General features: G+C 41.9%; 1 protein-coding gene and 1 pseudogene across 2 annotated transcripts in view; one reads left to right on the top strand and one right to left on the bottom strand.

Annotated features, from left to right (window-relative positions):
• The window catches only part of SUPT3H (SPT3 homolog, SAGA and STAGA complex component), a 337,879-nt gene that overhangs the window by 126,565 nt on the left and 189,813 nt on the right, over positions 1-21,501 (bottom strand). Inside the window, exon 3 of one of the 2 annotated variants that reach the window (XM_066637648.1) lies at positions 17,271-17,355. The exons of the other annotated variant lie outside the window; for it this stretch is intronic. Within the exon in view, the coding sequence (XP_066493745.1) occupies positions 17,271-17,355 (85 nt within the window). The remainder of the gene's footprint in view (positions 1-17,270; positions 17,356-21,501) is intronic. 2 annotated transcript variants of the gene reach the window in all.
• LOC136637691 (5S ribosomal RNA) lies at positions 9,851-9,967 on the top strand (annotated as a pseudogene).

Below are 21,501 nucleotides of genomic sequence, written 5' to 3'. Positions count from 1 at the left end.
TATTAGCTGTTTTGTTCTCAATACCTTTCCTAATGATCCCAAGCATAGAATTGGCCTTCTTTACTGCCGCCACACATTGGGTTGACACTTTCATCGAACTGTCCACCACCACCCCAAGATCTCTCTCCTGATCTGTCACAGACAGCTCAGAACCCATTAGCCTATATGTGAAGCTTTGATTTTTTGCCCCAATGTGCATGACTTGACACTAACTTACACTGAAACGCATCTGCCATTTTGCTGCCCATTCTGCCAGTTTGGAGAGATCCTTCTGGAGCTCTTCACAATCACTTCTGGTCTTCACCACTCGGAAAAGTTTGGTGTCGTCTGCAAACTTAGCCACCTCACTGCTCACCCCTGTCTCCAGGTCATTTAGGAAGAGGTTGAAGAGCACCGGTCCCAGGACAGATCCTTGGGGCACACCACTTTTCACTTCTCTCCATTGTGAAAATTTCCCATTGACACCTGCTCTCTGTTTCCTAGTCTTCAACCAGTTCTTAATCCAGGAGAGGACCTGCCCTTTAATTCCCTGACTGTGGAGTTTTTTTAGTAGCATTTGGTGGGGGACCGTGTCAAACGCCTTCTGAAAGCCCAGATATATAAATGTCTATGAGTTCTCCCACATCCACATGCCTGTTGACCTTTTCAAAGAATTCTAAAAGGTTTGTAAAGCAAGACTTACCCTTACAGAAGCCATGCTGATTCTCTCTCAGCAGGGCTTGTTCGTCTATGTGTTTTCGTCTATGTGTTCGTCTTGAAACTGTATGCTCCAGGGTGGTCCTGAGTTTAACTGGGGGGATGGGGGGGTGGAACTTGGGCAACACCCCACTATTCCCAGTTCCTTGTTTGACACAGCATTACATGAGAAGCCTGAATAAGGAACTGAAACTAACATACTATTGTACCCTAAAATAAGCTGTGGGATACTCCACAGATACACCTCTGTTTATAGAAAGCTCTCTGTTTGAAATACAGGCATCCCCTCCATATCCATTATCCACAGATTCAATTATCCACAGTTCCCCGCAAACCCCCCCCATGCCCATTCCCTTCATTTCTCTTCTGTGGCTCCAAGCACTCATGTCTCTTCCTGTCACAGAATGCTATAAGCAGGCAGGCAGGCAACCTGAACGCTAGAGAAACACAGGCAGAACATTAACAGGAACTAGGAAGCTTCTTGCTTCCTGTTAACGTCTGGCTGGGTCTCTCTAGCATTCAGCCTAGTAAGGCAAGTAAGGTCATTGCTTTTAATTTTTTTCTTCTGTCATCTAATGCAGGGTAGGGGGAATCCATGAAATCAGTGGTCTTCAACCTTTTTCATGTCGTGACCCAAGCAGTAGAGTTTCTGCGTTGCAGTGGCTGACCCCACCCCTTCCAGCCTCACTGGTGTGTCATTTCCAGTGTGTTACTTCTGGTCTGCTGCTGTGAGGCCACAGAGGCCACCAGCAAACCTGTGCCGCAGCAACAGGGCTGCTCAACAGCCACACTCACACAAGTCCTTTCTGGGGCACTCTCTGAACAGTGTGTCCGTCGCCTCATCCAGATGCAGCAATAAGCAACACGCAGGCACCTCACTGCTGACAAGGAGCAACATCCTCACACATACCCCACCGCAGCAGTGCAGGAACCAGAGGGCAAGCAAGGTCCCCCCCCATGGTGATTCTGACTTCAGCTGCATAGCTCCCCCTACACGCACAATTTATAGTTTTAAAAAGCTTCCACTGAAAATTTAAAGACAAAAATAAAGGTGAAGGCTAAATCTCATGCATGCTCTATAACATGTACAGTAGTTTGGCCCTAAGAATGCAAGAAATAGCACCAAAAAAAAAGGTTAAACTGTTCAAAGAGATAACATATGAAAGCATGTTTGCAGCTGTTAGAAATTAGCACTACCCTAAAACAGCATCTAAGTCAACTAATGAGCTCACTCATCAGTGCCAAAATGTACAGTCCTGCAGCCCTTCAGGAGATAAACTCTTGTAACTCTCACTTACATGGTACAACATGTCTTGTTACCTCTCTGATGATAGAACACTTCACTGCCGCATGAACACGAACATGAGATAAACTATCTGCCTGGGAATGATAGGCTGCTAATTGGTGAAATGAACAAGCCTCGTTGTTCCATTGTTTTGAAATATATCATTTTACTATGTCATTAATGTTCAAAGTTGTGTGCATGCACCAGACCATTTGCTTAACTTACATTAGCTGGTTCAACACAACATGGTGGGAGGAGGGGAAGCACAGCAGAATGAGATACAACTGGCTGCTGATAAAGCGGACGTGTGTATATTAAAAAGGAGAACTGTCCTTGGCCATGTGCCCTGTGTGGTATTTTTCCAAGATGAGAACATTTACAACAAACAAGGTTAATGGTGCTCAAAGTGTTTTCTGAATCTCAAAATATTTTCCTCAGAAAATCGTGTTTACTATTTTGAAATATACAATTGAGCAATTATAGAGCTCTCTAGATTTTGAGTTACACTACCTTTTTCCCATGCTGAAATGGTAAGTCTTAACCATCTACTATCATGCAAACAGCTTATTATATAATTCAGATTCAGTATAAACCTAAGGGTCTATGCTGAGTCACAATTACTGCAATGTCGCCTAAAGAGACTACTGTATCTTGTTCCAGAGAAGGAATTATAAACATCTAGGCATGCTCTTTTTTAAGCCTCTTCTTTATAATCACCTTGCTTTCATCAGGTCCTACTACCTTCCCAACTATATCCCACTAATACCTTTTGCTCACAAGACAGGGAAGAGGAAAATAAGAGGATGAACATGAGAAGATGAAAAAAAGAAGATGAACATGACAGAATAGTAAGCAACTCCAGTTGCAATCCTATACACACTTACAATAAGTCTCACTGGATTAAATAGGACTTACTTCTGAGTAAGCATGCATAGGATTGCACTGCCACTCTCTCAGAACTGGAAGGAGTTAATCCTTTCTAAGAATTAACACTGAGCTGTGTTCTATGGCAGTCACAGAGCACTGCCTGCAAATAGTCCCATTTTTGCACTTCCAGCTGAACAGGCAGGCCAGGAAAAATCTGGGGAAACTGCTACTAAGTCAGTGTAGAAGATCCTGGGCCAGAAGAACCAAGGACTCAGAACTCAGGCCACTGAAGCCTCATAAGTATATATATGATGCCCTTATCACCCTAGAACTAGCACAGGTATGTGCCCCTTAGTGACCTACCAGCTAATGCCGGGATCACATATGCGACAACCACATGTGGTCACTTGATCTTTGGGGGTACACACCCAAACCCTCCAAAAGCAAGGGGAGCTGAGTTCCCCTCACCTCTGGAGGACTGTCTGAGCCTCCCAGAGGCAGTGCATATTCAAATACTGCCTCTGCAAGGCTCAGACTAAGGGAGAACACGCCTCTTGAGTGATTTCTGGCTTACTCTGTGAAACCAGAAGTCATGCAAGAGGCATGATTTCCCTCTGTCTGAGCCTCTGGGAGGGGAAGGAAACGGAGCATCCCCTTCCCAGATAGCATCAAGCACCACTTGACAATGGGAATCGCAGTCCCAATCCCATTCATTAACTGGCGCATGACTGTATACATTACACATTTCCCTGGTTGGTCTTCACTGCTGAATGTAATATTACATTAAAACAATGCACGTTTGCATAAAGTTTGCATTTTGAGTGGCACCTAAAATGTCCTTATTGCAGCAAATTCCATCAATAAATGAACAATTATTTTTCATTGTAATGTAAAATACATAGCAATGGCAGCAGCATTACATTCCAGTACTAAGTTAGGACAAAGCTACATTTAGTTCATCAACAACCAGAACATCAATATTATACTAATTCTAATGAGGGAAAATATTTACTTTTTTAGTTCAGACATGTAGCCATGTGCAAGGTAACTCAACACTCACTGTAAAAAATATGAACTATGAAAATGTTTCACAGCTGGTTTTAATCGGCTTCCTTTGTTTAACATTAAAAACTAACCTCCAGAAGACATATACAAGCGGCACATCCTACAGGTAATAGCATCCAGATGGGATGCTCTCATTGAACATCATGCTCAATATCATAAAGAATATACTGTGAAACAAGTACCTTGGCATAGACTGTGAGGTTAACTTACTGCTAGGAACACTACAGGTTTTTCCCTAGTATTTGCATATACTGAAACTTTACAGGACTCCTCATATGTAGGTCAAAGGGGACCTCAGCTCAGACTACAGCTTAAGTAGTTCACCAGCAGTGGCAAATACTATGCTCTTACCAATGATTTCATTACTCTAGCGCGGGGGTGTCCAAAGTTTTTGGCAGGAGGGCCACATCAGCTCTCTGACACTATGTTGGGGGCCGGGGAAAAAAAAGAATTAATTTACATTTAAAATTTGAATAAGTTTACATAAATGAATATATTAAAGATGAACTTATATGAATGAATGAAGGTCTTGCAATAGCTCAAGGCCTATAAAAGGCCTTCTACAAAGCAAGGCTGACCTTTCCTTTGCTGCCACTGCTGCGTCACAGATGTGAAAGAGCAAGCAGTGAAGGGAGCTCTCATCACACAGCTCACACGAGAGGTCAAACAGTCGCCCTCACGCTGAAAGAAGTTGCGTTGGGCCAGTGCAGGCTTCAACAAATCTCTGGAGGGCCAGAGGCTCATTGGAGACTGGGGACTCCCTGAGGGCCGCATTGAGAGGCCTTGAGGGCCGCAAGTGGCCCCCGGGCCGGGGTTTGGGCACCCCTGCTCTAGCGAAACAGTTTTAACATTGCTTAATGTTTTTCACTGCACTGCAGGTCAAAATGCCTTCCAGAACTGCATCTTGGTATTTTCTAGATCCAGTTCAGCTTATATTCAGATTGGATTTTAGAACCGAGGTGCCATGACTGTACTTGTATGGTCCTAAATTTGGCAATCAATAGGATGAGTGTAATTCTAACAATCTTGCTATTCCTGTCATTGGTATTTAGTACTATTAACAATCCAATTCTTCTTGATTGACTTGAGAATTTGGTGAGAGTGCAGAAACTGCTCCCAAAGTCCTATCCACCAAGGCAGGGCTGGCCACAGGAACGGCGGGACCCAATTGGAAACACTTTTTGCAGGGCCCCAAGTCTACAGCCAAAGTCTGTAGAAACTTGGAGGTATACATGAAATTTATTATAGAATTTATATTTCTATATCTCTATGGTAGAATGGAAAGCAATCAAAATGTGACCTTAAAACCTGCTTATCAGTTAATGGACCAAATGGATCTAAGCACCTTTTAATATAAAACTTTGTACAAGACTAGAGTAAGATTAACCTAGCATGGGGGTCCCTTAGGCATGGGGCCTAGCTTGGAGAAATTAGTTCAATTGCTTACAGCTGGCCCTGCTTTAAGAGCATTAAGAACGGAGCCTTGCCACTGGATGGCCTGCCCACCCGCCTCAGAATCAGATTAGTTTGAAAATCAGCCCGCCCCAGCAGTTAGCAGTGATGACACTATAGAGTGCCTTGCTGTACACTACAGAGTGCTTGCAGAGTGCCATTTACCCTCAAGAGAGGGGGGTACAGAAATGTTTTGCATTGGGCCCTGCAGCTCGTAAGACCGGCCCTGAAGCCAAGGCAATGTGGATTTGCAGGTAAATGTAGTAGTTTCAAGTAATTTCCTGAACAGTGGGGTAAAGGTACCTTGAAATTACTATATGGATACATTAATAAACACTTTGAGCTATTTCTGCAACACCTTCAGGAGGACTAGGAACTTGGAAAGTGTACATCATCATCTCCCATAATGTCTTCAGCAAGTATTAGAGTTCCAAGGGATGGGAGCTGCAATTGCAGCAGGACTGCCTGATGTACTGAGGATGGAAGATTCTGAAGAACATCTACCTCCCACTCCTTCCTTTGCCGCTACCACTTTCTTGAAAGCACAGCCAGAAGTCGCATAATACCATCCTCTCTTATAAATCTGATTTTCTTACTGTGATCTACTATTGACTCTTATGGTTCCCCTCAACACCAGAGAGTCCTCTGAGTTCAGCAGAGGCTGCAGACATCATCCACAGCCTCTGCTGGGCTCTGACAGAGCCTGACAGTGTAAAAAAAAGTTACTTCCGGTTTCTCAGTGAAATGGGAAGTGGTGTTTTTAATGCCTTAGGAAGCATTGGGAGGCCTGGGGAAGCCCTGGAAGGGGGGCATTCACCTGTATCTGCTGTTTCACTTAACAGTGGGGGTTCTGGAATGGAACCTCCGCAGATGCAAGGGCACACCCGTATGTTCTATTTCATAGATAGAATAGCAACATACTAGTGCTGAAGAACAAAAATGTTTTACCCTAGCAAGGAGCTAAGCTATTTTGAACTGGTATGGCCCAAACTTAGACAAGAGAACCTCCTTTGACAACCTGAAGGTGGTTGTTGATGTTTTATATATAATGAAAGGTAGAAAAAACAAATGCTAAAATGTAATTCACAGTTTTCCACGTTGTCTATGTTCCCAAACAAAAAGCAGCTTCATTGTGCATCTTCTACATTTTGCCAGTTGATTTTGCTGAATTGTCAAGTAATTGTTCTACTGAAATAAGAAAACAGGATAACGTTTCTAAAACATTGTTGATCTCCTTAGTCTGTTAAGAGAAAACTTATTTTGGCATCAAATTTTATTGCATTCTTTAAATTTACAAATTTGATTGGCTGCTAGTTTAGCTTAGTTGTCTCTTTCAGTTAGGAACCCCCAAAGAATCAAAGACATCACATTGAACTTGACATACAACAAGTGAATGAAAGTTCATTTCGCCCTCCCCACCCCCTTTAAATGCTCCAGGTAAAAAGCTGGCTAAAATTGCTGTGGCAGTCAGTTATTTTAAAGCAATTTCTGGTTAAGTATTTTGTCAAGCAGGAGGAAAATATTCTGATACTACAGCAGTTTCACAAATCTACACTTTATGTTAGAGTTCCGAATTTTTTAAAAAAGACTTAACCTAAACATTATATTACTACCATACTAAGCTTCCAAAATAAAAAGCAGCATATTTCAGGGCAGTCATGCAGTATTATCCTACCCAAGCTTACTATGAATTAAGTTCAACTGTGTTCAAAGAGGCTTACGCCCTAGTCCATGCATTTAGGATTGCAACCTAAGTTGTACAGTGTGTATAGTTTTATGATGATCTTCTATACACTGAAAGTACATGAAACCGAAGAACAGGTGTAATGGCTATATATTGGTTGCTAGGAGACATTCATTTATTGTCTCGTGGATTCAATCAAGTAAAATGTAATGAGCATGGGCACAATCCATGCTCTCTGTTCATGTAGGAGAGGATTCCCAGTGATCCAACAACAGCTAATTCCTGACTGATACTGTTTTACTGTGGTTTTCTTACTTGTGTTTTAATACAGGTATTTTATTAACTGGGGGGATTATTAGCTGCTCTCAGTCTCTTTTGGAAGGAAAAGCAGGATATAAATGGTCTAAATAAATAAATACGTTTTAATGGAGTGTACTGCGTACTGCGTACTGCATTTTAATGGAGTGTACTGGAGTGTACTGGCATATACTGTAATTACCTAGAACAGGAGGATTGTGTATGCCTCCCAAAAAGCAACCCAGGAGGCTCATTCTTGGTGAGGGCTGCACAAGTAGCTTGCACGTGTACACTGATGATAATGGATGTCACTACAGGAGTCACTCAAAGGGTTCCAGTCTGCCAGACATGTTGTTGTGCAATCAGCATTGCATATCTCACAATCCAGTGGATTAGGGGACCTACTGCGATTCCCCCACCACATACACATTAACATTTTAATTGATTTTTTTATAACTAAACATTTTGGTGAAAATCTTTTATCAAGCCAAATATTAAATCTTAGTGAGAATATGAATTTGCAAATACTCCGTAGAGGTTGATATCACCCATAGAGGCCATCTCCATCTCACACCTCGAATTATTTTTATGCTTCAATTTTTTTCCTACCAAGTCAGATTAATCTCTTTTACCAATGCATCAACTTTTACACTCCTTACACACAATGGTAAAAATCTTAGACAGAACAGAACACTTCCCTTGCATGCAGTCAAGCAAAGCAGAAAGTAATGTAGTGAAATAATGTACTTTTCAAGGATGACAGTATCTTTTTGAGAAAGGTCCAGCCTCTGCCTTGCCAAGAAATTCATTAACAACAAAATTAAGTATTAGAAAGCTCAGAACAGTGAACACTAGGTGTCAGTGTACGAAATGGAAAAATATAAAAAACCTATTGTTTCCAATCAGGTGGATAAGCTAAAAAAACCAGAACCAGCTGTAACCACATTTGCTTGTAACTGCAGAATACTGTTAACAAGCCAATCTTCTCTAGAAACCAATTCCAAAACCATTAGGTTCATTTGAGATCAGATAAGTTGACCATTAGAAATTACAATGATTTCTCTCTTTCAAACGCCACTTTGCATTTTAAATGGATGTTAAAATACATCCAAATACCTTACAACATTAGGTCTTAATTTAATACATCAATACCTGCAAAGGTTAGCGTGCAGAAGGCTGCTGCCCCTAGCAACTACAGCACAATACAGGGACTGAAAGGGGGCAATATGGAAATTAACAAAGACATTGGAGAAGTCCTACCATCAGGCACAGAAGGATCATCAGGCTCCATAATTGTTTACTGCCTTGCACCAGGTACAAGATATCTAAAGAGCCTCTTTGAGGGCTCCAGGAGCTATTACTGTCCCTGTACAAGGCGCAGTCATGTTTTGACTTTGCGGGCTGCTTACAACCTGAGGCAGTGGAGGCCTCCAATGCTATGTTAAGGTACCATAAGATGTGTGTAACGCTGAATTTTTTCCTCAATCTGATCCATATTGTTTGGAATCCACGGATGAAAAATCTGCAGATAGTTAGGTACTGTACTGAAATGGCTACCTATTTCTAACACTTATCTATTTAGAATCTGCTGAAACTTATGCAGAACTTAATTTTTAAATAATCTAAGAAAACTCCAACTCTTAACACCAGCAAAAATTTTGTATAGTAATTTCTTGAACAAAAGCACAAAGTTCTCAGATATGTTACAGAGGCATAATGCCTACTCTATACAACTCTCTCCCCTGCTCAGACATCCTGACAAAAGAAAACATTCTCTCAAGTTAGTTCAGCATCAACAGGTGTGCCAGGAGTCTACAGCAAGCACCATAGATATACTAACTCTACAGTAGGAACAGAATGAATACTCCAAGGATTTTGCCCAGATGGTTTTTGTGACCTCCTTTATCCATTCATGTAAACACACAGTATTTTCCGGTTTGCCGAATTGTATATACACTCAATGACTTTGTACTAAGCCTGAATTGTTTAGTTAGCCAGAAGATTGTTTCCATCCTATGATTCATTAGATCCCTACGGGATCTCCACTTCCTTTATTTTATACAATCACAAGTTATATTAGTTTGTCCTATTTTGATAACCCCTCTAATTAATGTCCTACACAGGAAGCTTTATTACTTCTTTAAACAATCTCATAAAACAAGGACTTTTCCTGGTACTGCTTTGGCAATAAGTGACAGCTGCAAATAAGTTTTTAAGATGACTGAACATTAAGATGACTGAACAGTATTTTTTATATATTTCTTGCCAGGGGGTTAATTTCTGAACATGAATTCATGAACATTTATCTCATTTTTAAGAATCAGATAACAAAATATTAAAACCCATGTCACTAATTCACAAATACTGAAATCAAGAATCTTAGATATTGAGATTTTGACCTTTGTTACAGTTTTCACATCTCAAAATATATCACAAAAGAGAAAGTCACTTTACAAAAGACACTTCTGAGCAGATTAATTTGCATGTCTGAACTACCATTTCAATTCCACCATTGTTACCCTGCACATGCCCGATCCCGTCTGATCTTGAAAGCTAAGCAAGGTCAGGCCAGGTTAGTACTTGGATGGGAGACCTCCTGGGAATACCGGGTGCTGTAGGATTATACCATAGTCTTTCAAGTCTGAAGGTTGCCAACCATTGCTTCTAGAAACAACATAACATTTATCCAATAAAACAGTCAACAGAACAGTGATCTCTAGTCAGAGTTTATTGGATGAGCTGCAAGTATTGAAGCCTGATGACCAGTTGTTTTGGACTAATGTCACAACATGCCACACGTGGCATAGCTAGGTCATTTGATGCTTGGAATAAAAAAAAAATTGACAATTAATATTTTTTCACATTTTTATACCACCCTTTCTCTAAGGAGCTCAAGATGATGTACATGGTTCCTCCCCTCCTTTTTCCATCACAACAGCCCTGTGAGGTAGGTGGGGCTGGGAGACAGTAATAGATGTGACATGAAATGAATAATAATAATGACAGGGAAATAAATGCAATGAATATTTTTCCACAAGGAATGGATGAACATCAGTGCCCTCCCCTGCTATTGCTCCTCTGCACATAGTACTCAGTGACATACTGCCCCTGCACCTGGAGGTTCAATATAGCCATCATGGTTAACCCTGACTATAGTCCGCCATGAATGTTTAGAATCCACTTTAAAAGTCATCTAAGCCAGTGACCAACAACACCCTACCTTCCTACCAGTGGCATCACTAGAGCCAGGTAACTCATGGTGTCACCCCTACCCATTAACTTTATTTATTTTACTATAGCAGTGTTTCTGAAACTGTGGGTCAGGACCCACTAAGTGGATCGCAAGCCAATTTCATTACAATATTTTATTTTTAATATATTAGCCTTGATGCTACCATGGTATGTGACTGCATTTGGGGAAATGTTACAGATCTTTACTTTTAACAGGCTACTATGTATATGCTTTTAACAATAGTAAATGGAACTTACTCCAGGGTAAGTGTGGGTAGGATTACAGCCTAGGAATGTCAAAACACTTCCTGCTTGATAATGTCACTTCTGGTCATGACATCAGATTCTCATTCTAAAAAGTGGGTCCTGGTGCTAAAATTTTGAGAACCATTGTACCATGGAACAGGACAGGTCACCCAACCAGTCAGTAACCAATCAAAAAACAGTGGCCAACTTGATGACACACGCACAGCTGAATAGAAGTTTGAATATTAGCTCTGATACAAGGAAAATGGAGCTGACTTATACTAGCATCTTATTGATTCCATGCTATGTCCTAATAAAACCTTGTTAGCTCACAGAACACTCAGGCTCATTGGTCAGTTCTGTGTTAAGGAAATCTACTTTGTTACATAAGTCAGTTTACTTTTTCTGGTTATTTGGCTATAACTTTTAATAAAACACAGATATTTCAATGTGGTTTGTTTCATTACATTCTGCTGAAAATTACACATCTAATGTAAATTACACATTGCAGCTTGGGGGTTCTCCTGGACTCGCAGCTACTCCTGGATGTCCAGGTGTCGGCTGTGGCCAGGAGCACCTTCGCCCAGCTTCGGCTGGTGTGCCAGCTGCGGCCGAACCTGTCTCGGGCGGATCTGGCCATGGTGGTCCATGCCATGGTGACATCAAGATTAGATTGTTGTAACGTGCTCTGCGTGGGGCTGCCCATGAAGACAGTCCGGAAGTTACAGTTAGTGCAGAATGTGGCAGCTCGTGTGGTTGCTGGAGGTCGGCGGTTTGTCTCTGTCACACTGCTGCTCCGGCGGCTGCACTGGCTGCCCATTCATTTCCGGGCTGAATTCAAGGTGCTGGTTTTGACCTTTAAAGTCCTAAACGGCTTGGGAACAGCGTATTTGAGAGACTGCCTCCTTCTTTATAGTCCAGTCCATTCTCTGAGGTCATCAGGAGGGGCCCTGTTGGTTGTGCCACCATTAAGAGAGGTGAGGGGGACGGCAGCCAGAAACAGAGCCTTCTTGGTGGTGGCACCTGCATTATGGAATTCTCTCCCCTTCGTATTGAGGAAAGTCTCCTCTCTATTAACTTTCCGGTAGGGCCTGAAGACTTTTTTATTCGGGGAAAGCCTTTGAGATCTTATAATGGCTACTTCTATAAATCAGTGTCTTATTGTGCGTCTTTTATTGCTGACCATTACTGTTTTTATTGTTTTTATAATGTTTTAATTTGTATTTTATATAGTATTTTAATTGTATTCGTTGTTAGCCGCCTTGGGTGCCTTCGGGGAGAAAGGTGGAGTACAAATCAAACAATTAAATAAATAATGATACACAACATGATGGTATTATTCCTAAAAACCATGATTTCCACAATTTTGGTCACTAGTGGTGTCACCTCTGGAGTGTGTTTTCTTACTAACCACGTATTGATTCCATGTTGTATCATAACAACTTCTTACTGGCTCCTTGAACAATCAGTCTCATTGTTTTGTTTTGAGCCATAGCCTACATTGCAGTCTATATAGGAGGGGCAGGAGGTCTGGTCTAGAGGGTAGAGCCTCCATTTGCCTAAAGATAACATCCGCAGGTCGCCAGTTCGAGGCCACCGGCACCGTGCGACTTTGAAGCAGCTGACAAGCTGAGCCAAGTTATTCCATCTGCTCTGAGCGTGGGAGGATGGAGGCCAGAATGTGAAACCAGATTAAGAAAGTAACACCTGAATGTTGTGGTTCTTGTAAGATAGAACATTCTTTCAAATTGTAAAAATCCCTACGGGGATTTAATGAGCCTGCCTATGTAAACCGCCTTGAATAAAGTCTTGAATAAAGACCAAGGAAGGCGGTATATAAATACCTGTATTGTATTGTATTGTATTGTATTGTATTGTATTGTATATTGTATCAGGCTACGCTAACCTGCTGCTTTGCCAGGCAGGCACCTTTGCAAGCATACCAAGGCACAACATTATTTGTTGCCATGAGAAGTTATGAGAAGTAGATGTTGTCTATGCAGATCTCATAACCTCAGATTTAGACAGGAAGTGCAGGGAAGAAATAGTACTTTCTAACCGTGATGTTCAGCTTCCCATGTGTCTTGCTGAAGCGTCACAGTAAATGGAGAAGTTTGGCATCATGTGGAAAGGAGGGTTGACTTGAGACAGTACCAAGAGCACCAATGGTATTGCTGTTCAGTATACAAAGGTGTAAATTAGCAACAACTGTGATAGTCAAACCCATGTGTAGAACACATAGTGCCCTGCACCTGCCCTTCAAAGTTATCATGTTTATGTTTCATCTATTCATGACATTGACAAGGTGAGAAAGACCGCTGTGGGGAAAAAGAAAACAAAAGTAATGGCATGTCGAGAATGGCCCAGTTATCCTGGGTATCTCAATAAGTGAGATTATCATGAAGGGTTAGGCTTCAGTCCTGACAAGGAGTAAGGTGGACACAGTGGCTTCTTTGCCACTTGGGTATTTAAAAAAAAAATGCATACAGAACAACACATGCGGTCATAACAGCTGCTATATACTGATATATATATCAGTATGTATATATGCTGCCTATACTGATTTCTCCAAAGAGAAATATATTCAATTTTACCACTAGAGAAGCAAGAGAACAGCTGAAATCTATATGAAACCTCTCAGAGGCAGTCCAGAGTTTTGGAGTAGATTGTCATTATGATGAACAAATATTTTCCTAACCCTTTTGAACCAGGTATGAATTTATCTCTGGATGAGCTGCTAATGGGAGGGAGGGGGAAGGAGATGAAGGTGATTAAAGCTGATACTCAACAGAGACAAGACAAGATTGCTCAGGGTGATTCATATTACAAAAGAACATAGTGCATGTTGACATATTCCTCAACAGACAACATTCTGAAAGCTTTACTATGTACCAAGCAGTGCATGTCATTAGTATATTTTGCCCATGTCCAAGGATAAGTAACGTTGGGATACTCGCTCTTAGTACTTGAATGCATACTTATACATGTATTTGCCTTGCGCATGATTTCTTATCTTTACACTATTATGAAAGAAACATATTAGTATTGGTATAGTATAAGACCATAAGTATACAGCTTCAGAGTGCTTTCATATTAGTGTTTTTATTACTCTATCAATCAAAATCACCAATATTACTTTGGTGATTACTTTGAAACATTAAAATTTCTTTTTAAATGTGCTTTTCACAAATTCAACTAACTAGTTTGGCACTCTTGAAGCCTGTTGTCTGTCTAAGGGCGCAATACTAACCTGTGCTGTATCCAGCGCAGGACTGTGGCCAGAAGCGTTTCAGACAGAGGTAAGAGAAAACTTTCCCCCGGGTAAGAGCTGCTGGCCACAATGGGTCTCCTCTGACTTGGGCCACCTCTGGAGGTGGCACAAGTCTGAGGAAAGCAGAGCGGCTTGAAGCCGCTCCGTTGTCCCCAGGAACAGGGGTTGGGATCCGGCATAACTGGCGAATCCCAGCCCTGCCTCTCGCTCCCTGTCCGCCCACCCCCAGGGATGCCCATCGCCTGCCCTCCCCCTGCCCAAGAACACCCCCTCCCTCCTCCTCCCCACCCCCATGCCTACTTTTTCTGCTTGCGTCGGCGCAGGTGGGCTGACACAAGCGGCTGAGGGGAAGCTGGCATGGAGGGTTATGTCAGCCTCCGCAGGCTGGTACTTCTCAGAGTGCCAGCCTGGCTTCCCCTCGAGGAGGCGCAAATGTGCTTTACAGCACGTTTGCGATCCTCCTAGGCCAGCCCAAGGGACTTGGGCCGGCATAGGGCACAGTTTGGATTGTGCCCTCAGTGAATTATTCACATCTCCACAGATATCCTTCTGATACTAATCATGATGGACTCCCTTCAATGCTTTTCAAAGAACTGACGTGTTTTGTTGTCCCCTTGTCCATATGTTATAATTCTCACCAGGACAAATGGGTCATGAAGTAGAAGCAAGAACTCAAACTTTACAAGGTCTTTCTACACTTCTGCTTTTACCAAGCCTCTTTGGAAGAAGGCTCTTTCAGAATCCTATATTCTAGGATAGTTGAGATAAACCAGTCAAAAGTAACCTATTTGAAATTCAGAATCTAAAAAACTCCAGTGTAAAATCAAAATCTCTTCATTCCTTCCAAATGTGTGCTATATAAGAGAAGTTAGGAAGACTGCTTTCATCTGCTGTCCAGAGGAATGTTCTTCTGGAGATCCGTCAATCTCTCAGAACAATTTCTGTGTTTCCTTGTTGTCATTCCTTTCTTGATAACTAGGATCCAATTTAGTTCCCCATTTCAGAACATGCAGCCCGACAACCAGCTCCTCAACTGACTTTATCAGCAACTATAGTGAGAATGCACTATACCAGTGGTTCCCAAACTTTTTAGCACCAGGATCCACTTTTTGAAATGACATTCTGTCTGGATCCACCTAGCTTTAGGAGACTTTTAAAAAAGTTTCACTTTACCAGCTGCTCAAGCCTCTGGTTTTATCCTTTTTACTATAGCAGGGGAGGGGCCTCCTTCTAGAGTGTCTGCTGAGACATCGGATTGGGACCACTCTGGTGGGTTTTGCATTCCCCTTCGCCTGGACTTCAGTAAGAGTCAAGGCACAGTCGCCTATGCACAAGTAAATGCATACGTATAGCTCAGTTTCACATTCCATAGGGCTTAATATGTCTTTGTCAGCTGGGGGAGGGGACTTCCTTCTTGAGAGTTTGTTGGGGCCTGAATTCATCAATCCAAACAATTTTGATAGCATTGCATTCTTCTCAGCCTGCCCTTCAAAGCGGATCAAGGCACATTCACCTACTTGCAAATAAACATGCACATGCTGTTCTTTTGGTTTCCATAGGGCTCAATACATTTCCCTTGTCAACTATTAGCTTGTCTGTTTTGCGACCCATCAAAAATCAGGTCATGACCCACTGGCAGGTCCCAATCCACAGTTTGGGAACCACTGCACTCTATCAAAGGTTTGCAGGTTCTGCAAGCAGGTACTATCTCTGCAGTTCTCTATTTAAGACATCATACTTTTACTTCAATCATATGCATCTTAAAACTGGCCTGGCACCTGCTCCTAAAATGTGGACGAGTAGAGTAGCTGTTATCTCTGTGTTTCACAGAATAGAATTCATACTGTATGAGTAGCAGCCAAAATGCTTTGGCCAATCTGAAGGCACATGATGGAAGCACCTTGCTGAAGTTAAGAAGATCATGGTCTGCTTGGTGCCTGATTGGAAGACCCTCCTAGGAACCATATATACACTGCCTTGAGTTTTATTAAAGAAAAGGTGGGATACACATGCAATAAAAGTTAGTTTTATTAATCTATTTGCTATTCAAAGCAATTTACAACCCGCATAAAACACAGGAAACAGTTTTTAAAAACACTGCAGCAGCAAAACAAAATCATATTAAAAGCAGAGACTAAGGGCCCAATTCTAAGCTTTGCACACCAACTCACTGCCGGTGTGCACTGTCACAAACATGCTGAAAGGCACATTTGCAGGCCCTAGCACTGGTGGTCTGTCAGTGCTAGCCTAGCACTGGCTGGCACTGGGCTAGCACTGGAGTTTTGCAGGTCACGCAGACCACTGAGCAGAGGAGAAGAAGGCATGAGAAGGCATGAGAAGAAGAAGGCAGAGGCATGGGGCGAAGCATTCCGGGGTGGGGAGAGGTGGAGGGAGGGTGGGAGGAGGCGTTCTGGACAGAGGGAGCAGGGCAGGAGGAAGGTGGGACTGGTGGAGCTTTGCTGGTCACCGGACATGTAGGCTCTTGATTCTATGTCGACCTCTGGGTCGCCGTAGAATCGAGTAGCCCCCATTGGGGAGCTACTCGCTTCTCCCAAGGAGCTGCTGGTAGCTGCCTGAAACGTGCAGGATTGGGCTGCCCGGCAATACAGGACACAATCACCAATCTTCCTCAACTATGTACAGCCTCAGAGAATGAAAAGATCTTAACTAATTTATTTTAAAAATTGGTGGTATTCTATCTAGCATTAGCTGCACATACTTATTTGTGCCAAGCCTTGACAGAAGTCTTTGACAGGGCTGTCAATCATAAAGCCAGAGGAGGTAAAAATGCTTGTGTTCCCCAGTGTGACTGTAATTGATGCATACTGAATCATCTGTCCTATGCTTACCCCAGTATACACATCGTTTTAAAGTGGCAGCTATATCTTTCTTATCCACATAATCTTTGTAGCTTCACTACCAATGCAAATTTACTAAAGAGGACAGGTATATGTGCATAGGCATGCAGGAGACTCACGTACTATGTCAACCCTGGGTAATACTTCCCCATCTGCCTTCTGAATCCTTTGAGCAAGTGGAGATGCCCAAATTGAATCTGTAAGTAAAAATCGTTAGTGGAATGGGCACAGTCCCAATATGCTTTCTCTGCTTCGCCTCAGACTGGTTTCTAAAGAAAAATTCTGTAACTTCTATTTAATTTTTAAAATTTTTCTTACCAAATTAATCAGCTGAGTGTGAACAATGTCTTCCACCAACACCGCCGATTCATGGAGAGGCTTGCGAGCATCTCCTAAAGAAAACCTGAAAGACATTTTTTAACAACTTTACAGGAAGTTATAAAACAAGACAGAAAAATCACCCTGTATGCAAACAGCAATTAAAACAAATTAAACCCCATGAGTATAATATTATAATCTCCCTAAATACAAGTTGAGCCTTATCCATGAATTTTCTATCTGCGGATTCGGGTCATGGCCTTTAAACATCACTTCTGGTTTTATGGGAAAACTGAAGTGACCTTGTAAGTCCTCCAAGAGGCCTTAGAACTGGCCCTCAGTTCAGCCTCCAGAGGCTCTGGACACCTTTCGTGGGTTAAAGGTGCATTGAATCATGGATTGCATGTGCATTATCCTTGGTTTTTGGTATCCAGGGGGGTTCCAGGAATGAAACTCTTGCAAATAATGAGACACCACCTGTACATCAGTGGTGGCCACATCAGGAATGCTACGTACAGTTCTCTTCACCACAGCTCCAGAAAAAACGCTACGGAAATTAGAAGGGCACAGAAGAGGGCAGTTATAATGATCAGAAGGCTTGAATATTTTCTTTATGAGGAAATGTTGCAGCATTTGGGACTTTTTATCATGGGGGAAAAAAGGTAAGGGAACATGATTGAAACCTTAAACATTATGCAAAGACACCTCTCTCCCTCTCCCTCTCCCTCTCCCTCACACACACACACACACACACAAAACCAGGGGTCATTCGTTGAAACGAACTGGCAAGAGATTTAGGATGGACAAAAGAAAGTACTGCTTCACACAGCACACAATTAACTAAAACTCCTGTCACAAGCTATGTTGATGCCCGCATATCATTTATTTGTGTTCTCAGTCAGTTTTCAGCTGTCAGTTATTACTGTTTTGATCCTCTTTAATTATTAAAGTTTATTTTTGCTTCATTAATTATAGCATTCTGACTGCCTAATCTTGAAGTCCCTTGGGCAGCAAATAAGCAGGGTAAAAATGGTTTAATAAATAAATGTTTGGGGACCATACTACTTCCTTAAGACATGATACCTGAAAAATCTCATCAAGATTAGATACAAGGAAACAGCTTTATATGCAACTAGGAAAGGCCACATTTGATCTGAATTTATTTCAAAGGACAGAAATCCAGCGGCTCCTCTGTAGCACCACTAAGGAAAAGATGCTCTGCCAGACCCTGAAATGCCTCCATCACCAGTTATTTCCTCTTCCCCAAGTGCTTCAAAGTGACTTGAGGCTGAAGGAAGGGAAGGTGGCGGCAGCAGCTTGCAAGATGGGAGGGAACACAGCTCTGATTCATTTGTGCTCATTGGCACATGATCAGGGCTGTGTTCACTCAGATTCAGCACATAAGAAATCAATTGAGAAGCTCTATATTTTGAGCTTCCTAATCAATTCCTTGTGAAATATGTGCTAGCTTCTATTTTCAGTTTCCCATCATTCCAAGAGGTTGAAACTTCCTTAATTTCTCTTGCCACTCATTGTACCACTCTGGTATAGCCCATTCTCCTCCTTTCAACATTAACACCAAAGTTACAAATGTCATAAGACATGATGAGTTTCCATGAACCTCAATGCAAAACTAAAATGACTGGAAATCTCAAACAAGTAAGAATTTACAAAATACTAAAGGGGCTTCTTTTATCCAATCTCTGAAGTTTTGCAGAGACGGTACCCTAAGGAAACAGAACAATTCCTGAAAATTACATGCAATTTGGCTGAAAAAGGCCAAAGCTACAAGCATCAAAAAATGGGATGGGTATCAATGTCAATCAAAAACTAAATGAAAACAGTAACAAGGAAGCACAGAACCACAGAGTTGGAATGGACCTGCACGTTCAACTTCTTGCAGGGTGTCCACAACTACAGCATCCCCAACTGATGGCTATCTAGACTCCATTTACCCCTACCCCTACCCCTGCTAATTGGGTAAGAGGCACTTTTTCAAGTGGGTGCTCCTTTTTTTAGCAGGGGGAGAGTAACTGGCCCATCTCACCCCAGCAGTGTCTGTTCTAGTGGCTATCTGCTGGTATTCATTTGCATTTTTTTAGATTGTGAGCCCTTTTGGGACAGGGAGCCATTTAGTTATTTGATTTTTCTCTGTAAACCACTTTGTGAACTTTTAGTTGAAAAGCGGTATATAAATACTGTTAATAATAATAATAATAATTTAAAATCTCCCAATATCCAACATTGCTTCCCCTGTTTTATACCTCTCTCACTCACTCACTCACTCACTCATAGAGAGAGAGAGAGAGAGCTCCCATTCCACAGCTTCCCGAAATTTTCAAAAGCCAACATCCTCACTCTCATACAGATTCATTGCCAAAGGACAGGTGAGTCACACACACCCTTTCCAAACCTTCCACCACCACTTTTCCACATACGAAGCCCAATCTCAAGCCCCTCTTATCCATTTAGGACTCGCCACTTCCTCATCAAATCTGCAGAAGCAGTAGAGTCCACCTCTTTATATTCTCGAAGCTAACAAGTTTTTAAAAAATATTTTTGGTTATTGGTCTGGGACCAAAGAGCCTAGTTAGGTTGCAAGTGAAAGGTTCATTTCTTTTATTTTTTGATAATCCACACTAAATAAAATTATATTCCTCTCTCCTAGTATAACTAATGGCTTCCAAAAAGTCACAACTCTACCTTTTTTTTTTCCTTTTTCTTAAATTGGTCTGTTTGGCTGCCACTCAAGCATTTCCTGACATCAGTTGGTGTATATTAAATAGCCCTGCCTCTCCCAATTGGATAGGAAGATTGGGGCTGCTGAGCCACCCAGAGTTTCCCTCAAGCCTGGAAATTACACGGCGAGGCAAAGAAGCTGCAGGGGTCAAAACTTGAGCATGTTCTTTTTCTAGGAAAGATCACAGAATGTCTCACATAGAAGAGAACCAATGTTTAAGCTGTTGGCAAAAGGAAGTTGTTCACACTAGTAATCCCCCAAACTCCCACACCACCCCTGCAGACCATTCATGGCACACCAATGTGCCATGCACAGTGGTTAAAATTACTGCTCTAGCTGAATCTCACAGGCAGCAACAAGCAACAGAGAAAAGTGCATTTCAGGTCAGAGCCTGCCAGGGAATTTTTTTGAAACTGAAATGGAATGAATGACTTAAGAAATCCTCACTTCTTCTGACTGTACTTAAAGTAGCTACATCCAAAGTCTCATCATGGTACTTTGCAGAGGGATTGTTTTTCTCTTCTGTATACAAACTGGTATACAAGCATTTTAAGTTTTTTTTATATTTAATCAAAATGTTTGTGTTATTGTCTTTCTGTTCTAAAAAGCTTCCAGATGGAACTATTATAGAAGGAGGGGGCATGGGGGGGGCAAACACACCCCACACACTTCCTATGAATCTGCAACACAAAACACATTTTCTGAAGAGTGTTGTTTTAATATCCTCTGCTGTTCCACCATACAAATGTACTATATGGAACGGTTAAGAATGCAGCAGTTAAAAATGAAGATTTACTTATTTAAAAGGTCTGTATCCTGCTTCTCTCCAAAGATTTAAGGTTTCTCACAACACAGATTAAAAGTACAATAATAATGTAAAAGCACAAACAACACAGAAGCAGCGGACACACTATTAAAAAATTCTCAAAATCAAGCAAGACCTAAATAATTGGGGAAGACTTGCATAAACAAAGAAGACTTCTCCATAATAACTGGAAGGGAGAGAGGATAACTCTCCCATGGGAGGGATGTCCACAATGTCTGGCCATCAGAGCGTTCCTGGAAAATCTTAGAGAACAGACAGATTCAGAGTTCCCTGAAATCCTTCAGGTACCTTTTCAGTGTGGCTGCACCTGTGGTGGGCGGGGAGAGGATAGGGTGGACTTTAAGGCACGGATAACAGAAGCCAGGTCTGAATGAGACAAAGAGGTGCAAGTTGGCACACCAGATGAAGCTGAACAAAAGCACCCTGAGCCACAGTCATCTCCTGGACATCCAGGAATATGTCTGGGTTCAGGAGTATTCCCAAACTGTGAACCCAATTCTTCAAGAGGAGTGCAACCCATCCAGAGCAGTCAGAAATACCATCACTGAATCAGCAGATGTCCTAGCCAGGAAAGCCTCCATTTTGCCCACATCCAAAACTTCACCAACTCAGGAGACAGATTCAGAGCATCCACAGCTTTTTCAGCTAGGTATAGCAAAGAGATG

This window comes from Tiliqua scincoides, chromosome 1 (assembly GCF_035046505.1).
Source record: "Tiliqua scincoides isolate rTilSci1 chromosome 1, rTilSci1.hap2, whole genome shotgun sequence".
Lineage (NCBI taxonomy): Eukaryota > Metazoa > Chordata > Lepidosauria > Squamata > Scincidae > Tiliqua > Tiliqua scincoides.
The sequence above is the reverse complement of the archived record's forward strand: the minus strand, read 5'-3'. Positions and strand labels throughout refer to the sequence as shown.